This window comes from Diadema antillarum, unplaced genomic scaffold (assembly GCF_040938485.1).
Source record: "Diadema antillarum isolate AM-2024a unplaced genomic scaffold, OU_Dant_1.0 seq00001472_RagTag, whole genome shotgun sequence".
NCBI classification, from domain to species: Eukaryota; Metazoa; Echinodermata; class Echinoidea; order Diadematoida; family Diadematidae; genus Diadema; species Diadema antillarum.
The window spans coordinates 549,190-560,000 of record NW_027272211.1 but is presented as its reverse complement, the minus strand read 5'-3'; the positions used below and the strand labels follow the sequence as shown (position 1 = coordinate 560,000).

At 39.9% G+C, this 10,811-nt stretch overlaps 1 protein-coding gene across 1 annotated transcript in view; it reads right to left on the bottom strand.

Annotated features, from left to right (window-relative positions):
* The window catches only part of LOC139709823 (uncharacterized), a 94,188-nt gene extending 85,387 nt beyond the window's left edge, over positions 1-8,801 (bottom strand). Inside the window, exon 1 of the mRNA XM_071621784.1 lies at positions 8,097-8,801. Coding sequence (XP_071477885.1) covers positions 8,097-8,543 — 447 coding nt within the window. The 5' untranslated portion in view covers positions 8,544-8,801. The remainder of the gene's footprint in view (positions 1-8,096) is intronic.
* Positions 8,802-10,811: the final 2,010 nt, after the last annotated feature.

The following is a 10,811-nucleotide window of genomic DNA, read 5'->3' as shown; positions in this document are numbered from 1 at the left end:
TGCTCGTGATAACTAGCATTCCTTGAAGTCGCTGGCAAATGATCCGCACGTATTATTCGAGATCCTTAAAGTTTTCCTTGGATTAGGACCGTGAACTTTTCATAAGTGTGTTGCAGCACAAGCGGGGCGCCTGCATATTTTTAACCGCACATGACTATACGTAAATTGACATCATACAATTTGAGTTTACAGATGTCACAAACTTAATGTACTTTGTGATGAGTTTTTAAGATGTACTGTCCGTAATACAGTCGTACAAAGTGGGGAAAATTAAAGTAGTTAAAATGTCATTAATTTTGTATTTTACCTTCATCATTTTTTTTTTATTGACGCAGTCTTTGTTCGTGAAAATCAATTCTGCACTAATCATTGTTAAAGAGTGAGTATAGCAAGTAACCTTAATGGTTTGTGAATTCACAATTTCCCGATTACAGCCTCAAAAAAGGGAGAGAAAAACAGATAGCTAAGTAAATAGATAAATAAACAAATAAGTATTTGAAACTATGGACGAGTCAGGTTCCTCGTCTAACACATTTAACAGAATGGCAGCTATGTGGTCTATACAGGGAAAATTACTGTTGACGTATTCCTCTTTCTGAGCCCAGTGAGTGTTTACATTTCCATATAGGCAAACCGTTTGTTTGACCATTTGACATTACTGCAATCTTCATCAAAAGTATAATGTACGCTAATATTCATTTACTTTCATGTACATTGTGCGTATATATGTTATTAATGATGTTGAGATGGAGAAAGTAAGATTTACTTGGACTTGAACTTGAACATTTTGTAGGTCATTCAGGGTCGGAGGCTCTGTACAATGCAGAGGTTAGTGTACGTCAGAGACGAGAGTGAGACTCACAGTCAGAAAAACTGGCATCGATCTCAAGCTTGCAATATCAAACAACGTACATTCTAATAGAGTAATAACTGATTGTCGACTATATGAAGACAAGTGAGTAACATGTTAGGCGTGCAAAGATCAGAAGGTTTTGTTGTTGTTGTTTTTGTTGTTGTTGCTGTTGTTGTTTATATTCCTGTCAGTCATATTAAGGGCCCTGGAAGTGTCATAATTCTAGTGTGCATAACTCCTACTTATCAAAGCAAACACGGCACCTTAGACGCCAGATTGTGTTTTCGATAAATATCGTTTGACGCTAAGAATATATAATGAAAATAACTAATTCTAATTATATCTCCGATGTTTACGATATTGTATTCGTAAAATATGCTGTGACTGTTTATACTAGAATCCCCTTACACTCCTCATATTCATTTCAGCGCTTGGTCGTATGACAATATATAGTGAGGAAGAAAAGACTAATATTTATGTAGACAACTGTCTCTGACATTGATAATCATGTTGTCTTAAAATAGAAAAAAAAATGACATCTGAATCTTCCTTACATCTCATGTTCAAAAGGTAACGTGGAAAGAGGAAGTTGGAACAGAAATGGTACAATAACCTGCTTGCGAACTTGACTTGAGCCGAAGTATAGAGCAGTGCAGTCAACGGGTGTATAAGTTTGAGTCGGCCTGAATTAACTTGGTTTGATTTGGTTTGGTTTGGTTTGATTTGATTTAATTAGATTTGGTTTGGTTGGAGACGGTTTGATTTGGATTGGTCTGGCTTGATTTGGTTTGCTCTGCTTTGGTTTGCTTTGCTTTACTTTGCTCTGATTTGGTACCGTTTATTTGTTTTTTTTTTAAATTTGGTTTGATTTGATTTGCATTGATTTGGTTTGTTTGGTTTGGTTTGAGTTGTGTTGGGTTGGAATGGGGTGGGATATAAGTCCAACTGTGATTACATGATTTGGTTTTCTCATTTAAATCAGCAGATCTTGATACAGAGCCTGCATGAACTCTGTCATTACCACAACGAACACGGCGCATGAGCTGTCACGTGGTACGTTCGGCATGAGTGGTGAGCAGACGACCTAATTGAATGTCACGTGACCCTGTTATCATTTTTATTATGCTGGACAACTCCCTGAAACCGGTGGGAAGAAATGAACGTCTCAGAAATCAAATTCTCACATAGTATCATACACTTCGTGCTCTTTCAAAAGCTCCGAGCAGAAAAACAGTTGGATACATAATGTATGTGAGCATGTATGTTGTTATAAAGGGATGTACAGATTTTAATGATAACAACACTTCTTCCGCTTATAGAAGACACTTCTAAAGGTGTAGCGTTTCAGCGCTAATAACCCTTTGGGTGCTTTGGGGCGACGACTGGTACAGAAATCCCATTACCGTTGGACACACTGTCCTACGTCCCTGGCACAGAAAGGGTTAACCATATGAAGTTCCGCTAGCTCGCTAGAGTGCTTGTACTTTTCTGTAGAGGGCTGTGACTGTCATGTGTGTGCGTGTATGTGTGTATGTGTGCATACGTGCGTTTTCATGTCTCAGCGTCTAGTTTTATCCACCTTACATTATATTTCCTTATTGGACATAATGGAAAATGATATGTAATGGATAATTAATTTTGTTATGATATACCGTACGTCAATTAAGATAGGAGGAAATAGACCACATACTGGTCTCCCGGATATCCGGTTTGGGCGTGGGCCCATGATGCTTCCATCACTATCGGCACCAGAACATGAAGAGTTTTATCGCAAAAACGAGCTAACTCCATTCTGCTTAAATTGAGATATCTGCGATTAAAGCTGCTAAAAACAAGGAAAATACAAAAAACAGGATATTTGTAATCATAATTTCAAAAATATTCCTTGTTATGTTCCCAAGTGAGGGATCCATTGGAAGGGTTTCACTTTGCTCTATAGTGATGGACTTACTTTCATATTTTTTAATGGCGTTTAGACCATTTCGCGATGAAACTCTTCATATACCAGGAGATCTTCCCCAACATTTAGACCTAACTATCCGTGACGCGTGATCTACGTTCTTCAAGCCTTGCTTTTCGTGAAATACTCTTCTCCATCGCTAAATTTAACTTTTCTTTTGTTACAATGGCAAGCAGTGCACTGATCTTCTTCTTTTTTTCACAATATCATTCGTCCATATATTTTGTATCATAATCAATGATTTGTCTTTCCAAGTTGTTTAATAATTGAATTGATCGCTTTGTTTTATGTATTTCCTTTACTGAAGGAATAAAAAAAAATGATTGAATTGAATTAACTTGAATCTGCAGTTAGGAAGTCTCCGGATCATCTGTCATATAATACCACAGTGAAACATGACTCTTCATATGACAAGTCCCATTGCAAACTGGGCTAAGCGCCATTTTGACACTTTAAAGGAAGTCCATCATCAGATAGAGCAAAATGAAACCTTTCCAGTGATTTCTCACTTGTAACACAACAAGGAATATTCTTGAAATTTGGTTAAAATATCCCGTATTTCTTATTATCGTCTCTTTTTTAACAGCAGCTTAAATCGCAAATATATCACCTCAACACGAATGGAGTTTGCTTGTTTTGCGATAAAACACTTTATAATCAACTGACTGCGGTATCCAAGCGATGCAGAATATATTTTTTCTTTTTTTACCGTTGCCAAAAACAAACAAACAAACAAACCAGCAACAACACCGCAAGAGACAACATTAACATACGAACGAAGAGGTTCAAAGACCTGGGCAAGCTAAAGACTCTACTTTATTACGTAATAATAACGTCGATACACACCCGTTGAATAAAACAGGAATATGGTAGACGGCATTAAATCTATTCAGATACGAATGAGTGCAACCACTATACAACACGCGGGCGGATAAACACAATAAAGCGCAGTGAGTGAGAAATCCCGAAATGCGTGTGCGGATATCTCGTTGAATAAAGAATTCATGTTTTTAGGCAGTGTCATCCGCTGGAAAGCAGCGTGGAGGCGAGCGTATGGGGGTAGGCAAGAGGCACAGGAGAGGGATGAAGAGGTGGGGGGGGGGGGGGGGGGGGGGGGGGGTTGGGGACCATGCATCCATTATGATAATCAATGGCGTGGATTATCAGTACGCCGGCCACTTTTGACTCATAGTACAGTCAGTATGGGAGGCGAGAATGGTGCGAGGTGGATAGAGACGGGCCGGGATGCAGGGAGAGAGAGAGAGAGGGAGAGGGAGAGGAGAAAGGGATGAGGAGGATGAGGAGGATGAGGAAGAATGATGTAATCAGGAAAAAAGATGATGGGATGACACAGAGAGGAAGAGATGGAGGAGGAAGAAATGGAGAATTCTTTTCCAATAACACAATTATTTTGAACATGAGTTTCACATGTATATTGGTGTGATACATCGTACTTTTTTTCTCTCTTTGAACTTGTATCAACAACAAAAAAAAAATGTGCCAATGGAAATACATTCCTACTTCTTATTTGAATTGAATAATTATTGAATAATTGAATTGAATAAGACGATAATGATGATGATGGAGAGAAAGATAAAAGTAGAACGGAAAAGATAAAGAATATGAATTGAATTGAATTGCATTGCATTGAATTGAATTGGATTGAATTGAATTGAATTGAATTGCAATGAATTGAATTGTTGCTTGCATCAATTGCATTTACATTTAGTGTATATAGGCCCTACTACTCTTTATAGAGTGTACTATATACTCCTTACTTTTTGCTGGTGTACTGTGTGCAATGTATCGCCTTTTGTTTGATGGAAATAAAGAACTTGAAATTAATTGAATTGAATTGAACTGAATTGAATCGACTTGAAATGAAATGAATTGAATTGAATTGAATTGAATTGAATTGAATTGAATATGATGCTCTGCAGAGAGAGGGAAAGAGGACTTGGTGTAAGAAGACCGGGTGATAGAATGAAGGAAACTGGATGGAGATTGCACCAAATGAAAAGGGAGAGAGAGAGAGAGAGAGAGAGAGAGAGAGGGAGAGACTGAAGGAGAGGGTAGGACACAGAAGTGAACTGATTTACAAGGGAGACAAAAAAAGAAGGAACAATGATGGAGAGATGCAGTGAAAAGAGGAAGAAGGAGAAGAAACAGATATGGAGTGACAGAGTGACGGAGGAAGTGAGAGAAGGGAAGAAAGGTGTGAAATAAATTGAGATGGATATCATTGAGTTATGAGAGTCAAACAGACAGAGAGAGAGAGACAGAGGTAAGAAGAGATTAAAAGTGATGGAGTGGTGCAAAGATGGAGAGAGGGAGAGAAAGAGAGAAAGAAATAAGGAAGCAAAAAAGTCGATAACTTTAGTAATACAGATAGAGATATATAGACGGATAGATGGAAAGAAAGAAAGAAAAATAGAAATAAAGAGAGATTTAAAGACACAAAGATAGACAGATGGAAAGATAAACAGAGAGATAGAAAGATAGATAGACATATTGATTGAGAGAGACAGAAAGATAGATAGATAGAAGAATAGATAGATAGATAGATAGAAAGATAGATAGATAGAGAGATGTAAAGATAGATAGATAGATGAATAGAAAGACAGATAGACAGAAAAATAGACAGATTGATTGAAAGAGATAGAGAGAGATAAGAGGGGAGATCAAATGAATGATAATAAAAGATTAGCAGGAAAGACAATGGTATAATGCAGAGACAGGGGAGGGAAAAGAGGAGGAGGAGGAGAAGGATAACGGATTGATGCTGTAAAGGAGGGATAGATGAAGGGAGCAATGGAAGAAGGGAAAGAGTGAGGAGGAGGAGGAGGAGGAGGAAAGGGAAACTTGATCGATGCAGGAAAAGATGCGGAAAGTGCAGTTGGAGAACATGGTGATGCGGGGTCAGTGGGATGGAGACTGTTGAGTCATAAAAGAAGCTTGTATGGTGATTAATCTGTTTCAGGGAAAAATGTCGTGAGTAATATACTAGGATGGAAGATCTAGGGCAAAATGGACCGGAGGATAGTGTACCGTATATGACTATTTCGGGAGGGTTTTTTGAATAGATCTTATTATATGAGTCTATATACTTGCAGAAATGTGTTGCTAGTGGTGACTGTCACATGGTAATTTACAACTGGGTAATCATGGGAATAACAAAAATCCTTAATGCCTAAATCCTAAGTTCTTACACACACAGGCAGATACAAACGCGCACACACTCGCACATTTACACGAAAACAGACACACACACATTAATCAATGTCTCTGTGTGTGCCTGTGCGTTGGGAGGGGTTCATCAACTCGCGAGAGTATAACCCGTTAATTTGTCCGTAATCATTACGCAGTAAGCTATTCACCTTGAATTTAATGATTGTACAAAGATAAGGCAATCCCATCGCCTATACGTAAATCGTGTGGAACCTGTAATGTGCACAGATTTCGCAGTCTCGGAAAGAACGGGTTAAGAGGAACACGAGAAAGTGAAACGAGAATATCCACGCATCCAACGTCAATTACACTAAAGCTACCGGATGATGCGCAATCTCCCCTGATGACTGCATCTACCCTAACGCTGACACTCCCAGTTAAGAAGACATCACTCCAACGTGGCTGTCGTGGATCGGGTGGAAAAGAATTGTGGATGACGCAATCAACGCAATATCACTCAATTATATCTCTCACACGATAGATGCACATGTATACGCGCACTTAGTGAGAGATAGATAGATAGATAATCAATGTGATAGAGACGAAGAGGTATATTATCATAGAGGTACACAAATGGAGAGTTAGATAGATAGATAGATAGATAGATAGATAGATGGATAAATAGATAGATAGATAGATAGATAGATAGATAGACAGACAGACAGATAGATAGATAGATAGATAGAGACGAAGATACCACAGAGCTACACAGATGGAGAGTTAGTTAGTTAGATAGTTAGATAGATAGATAGATAGATAGATAGATTGATAGGGACGAAGAGATATCATCATAGAGATATATACACAGATGGAGAGTTAGATAGATACACAGACAGATAGAGACGAAGAGATATATATATCATCATAGAGCTACATATCATACAGAGCTAGATAGATAGATAGAAAGATAGATGGGGGAGAGAAAGAGAGAGAGAGAGAGAGAGAGAGAGAGAGAGCGAGGAAGACGTGCACGTTATATAACGTTCTTATACATCACAGGCGAGTTAGCATCCAAGCACTGTATGTATTGGAATCGATGCTAATTTCGTACATAAATGAAGCGCTGATTTCCCATTGGAAAACCTGTTGCATACCGTTGTAGGTTGCGTCTAGTGAAGCAACGCATCGAGAGGTTCGTGCGCGCATTTCGCGTTCATTTAGTCTGGCTTCCAGCCAGGTTGTCTGTTTCTTATGAAATTCCGATACTTAATTTCTCTAAGCATAGCAATTAAAAACAAAACAACCACAAACTTAGATGATAGCAAAAGACAGTTTTTCGGCAAATAATTCGCGTAAACTTAACCAAACCGGTATTTCGCAATCTTAACAAGATAGGTAGTTAGGAGGCTTAATCAGTAAGTCTGGTCGCGAGGCTATTTTCGTCCAACTTACTACGACGCACTCAACGCGCGAGCTATAACTACTAGTACATCATAACTGCATTTTCATGAAACACGGTGTCATTTTCTCAAACCACTTTAGCATGCATTGATTTAAACACACTGCTTAAAATGCGTTGTCAAAAAGAAGTGCCCCATTTGACAATGTACGTCATTATTATGCTCTCCAAACAAACTTTCACTTCTGCTACGATTTTGAGCCAATAAGGCCGAGAGACCCTTGAAAGCCGATACCAATATGTAGAGACTTAAAGTGAAAGCGATAAAAGGACAATTTTACGCACGCTCTCTCTGACCTTTGCGACCTGTCAGTGCAGTGCCTTTCAGATTGGACAATCGGTCCGCGAACGGATTGTCAGATCTTAGGAGAGGGGCGATGCATTGAGTTCAAACAATCACAGTTTATCGAGTCCCTTTAATATCATAGAAACAGCAGAATGTATTCGGCAGTGTCTGGATGCAGACGCGCATTTGCACATTGTTTGCAGATATCAATATGCACACAGAAAACAGGCACGTCGAAAAAAACAATACGAACAATCAAAACCAAAATGGGACGATAGGGTTATCTGGCGTGTGGGCAAAAGTGCTTGGTAAGGGGAGGGGAGGGGGGCATGGTTGGGTTGGTGGGGAAGACACTTTCGACCACGCCTACCTTGATAACTGGCGCTCCGTTCTTCTCCGCCTTCCTGAACACGATGGCCTCCTTGTGCTTCTTGATCTTCTCCCATCCCTCCTCCGACTCGGCAGCATCTAATTTTATCATCTCCTGGTAATCTTCGTCGGTCAGGGGGTTCTCCGTGGGTGCGTCGAGGCACACCTCGGGCGTTGCGGGTTCGGCTGGCTTGGCATCACCGTTGGCGTCCTCCTTCTCAGCCCCCTCTGCTTTCTCTTCTCCCTCACCCTCCGTCTTTCCATTAGCTTCTCCTCCTTCCTCTTTCTTCTCCTCCCCTCCTTCCTCCTTCTTTTCATCCTCCTTCGCCTCCTCTTTCTTCTCTGCCTCGCCGTTCTCTACCACTGCCGGAGCGGGCTCCTCCGCCTTGGCCTCCTCCTTGGTGGCTGTTTGCTCTTCGGTTGTCGGCTGTTGTTCCGTATCTGCCATCTTGGTTGCTAGTTTACAGTTATTCCAACGGATTTGAGGGGGAATTGGGAAGCGTTGAGGGCTTATTTGCACGAAATTATATTCCAATCTGCCGGTGATTCGGATTCCACGCGTCCTTTACGAGTGTGGTGCGAACAGAGCGCTCTAAATGCCTTGCCTGTGTACGCGAGCTAGCGAGTTGAGTTGGGCGCGGTCCGAAGCGAGAGATTTTTCCGCAGCAAACGTGCGTATTCCAGCGTATTCGACGGTGAAACAACCGCTCTCGCTGAACGCCTATTATTTTACCTTTTACGGCAAGTGGGACCGGACACCTGTCTGTTGCGCGTGCGCATTCGATTCAAGGAGTACAACCCCATTGCATTGTTCCTATAGCTAAACCATGGGCTGCCCTCGTACCGTGCGGGATGCTTCCATTCACCAGTAGGGGTAATTATCGCATTTTTGTCAGTTGTATATTAAAACGACATGGTACAATGAAATCACATTTCAACGCAGTCGACCCGTATGAGACAGAGCACGCATGAATCGCAGCGTCTCATGAGGCGGTTGGAATGAGTGGATTATTGACTATAAATATCGTAGTGAACGATAGAGGCCTATAAGCAAAATCTTTTTAACATTCTTTTCGTAATGTTTTTAATCTGAGGGGGAAGTATACCCCAGAATGAGTCCACGGCAGGAAATGTCATGCAGAGGCCGATAGGAATGACTCTCCCTTTTCCGTGCCACGTGATTTGGCTTGGCTGATTTCGTTCTGACCTTGTGGCGTGTTGCATAATATCAAAGCAATCATCGCAGATTAATTTGTCTGCATATCCATGTTACCACTCTTGTTATACATGCCGTGACCTTCAGGCACTTTTCGCTGTTCCATGTGTTTCCTTGTTGCGTCGCGTCGGAGGAGCCGACAGTCTCACTTCCGTTTGCGATAACAAAACAGATCGTGGCCAAATCTTTACCGAGACACGAGTTCGTTAAGACTGCTACATGTCCTGATTAAAGGGTACTCTTACAAGCAGAACTCGCGTCATGTCGCACAATCGCTGTCACATTCAGACAAAACCGCGAAAATTGATATCCAAACTTAGAAACTGGGCTCTCTCGTACAGAAGTGCCAGTCGGTTACGGTATGTGCAATTACTTTCGAATCATTAAATTCAATTCATTTCAAATCAATTCAGTTTGATTTAATTCAATACAATTCAATTCAATGTAATTCAATTCAATCATGCCTTTGTGTTCTTCAAATAAAAATAATACACATACAGAGTATTCATTTTGATAAAGAGTAACCATAGAGGCTGAATACAAATACTGAATACAAGTACTATTCATTTTGTAATGGCGACGAAAAGTAAGTATATGCACCACAAACACTGACCAAAGAAAGTTATCGTATCTAATGTAATTCCTGAAAAAAAAATCCCGTACAGCGTTTTGAAATTAATAAATTTTCATATATGAATAAATGGGTGTGCTTTCCCCAATTTCAAGATTCTTCCTCTAAGTGTTTACTTTTGGCAAGCTATACGACGAAGTGCAAGTGAGTGGATTACGTTTTTTTGGACGCTTTTCTTGATGGGCAGTATCTCCATCTATATTGGCTGCCTTCTTTTATTGTTGTCTTTGCGGTGGAAGAATATGTGCACCATCTTCACTTAGTGAACTCCACGATCAAGTTGATTGGGTAACGAAAATGGGAGACAAAGAAAGAAAGAAAGAAAGAAAGAAAGAAAGAAAGAAAGAAACGAACAAATAAATAAACAAACAAACAAGCAAACAAACAGAAACTAATTTCATTATTATCTGTATAGTCATTCGTTCATCACTCTATTCGTCCATACTTTCCATCTATCCATCCATCTATCTATTCCTACACTTTATTCATTGATTCCTCTACTTCTTTATTCCTTACTTCATTCATTTCTTCCCATTTACGGACGACACAACGTTCAGCCCAGACACTAAATCAGATTGTCATTAAAATTTGGCATAGGTCTACACAGGTCCATCATAGGAATATAAAAACAACGGAACAAGAACAATTAGGCATTATATCGATCATCATAATAACCAAACTCTGAAATCAATACAGACGTTTACATTGAATGTCAGATATAATAATGGCAAAGTAAAGTCTCAACGCATAGCATTACATTATGATTTTGGCACGGTATATACTGCATGCATCGTTTTGGCAGAGATATCACAACAATTATGACATACGACACCGATAGCGCTCATGGTACAGACATATATCGTAATGCG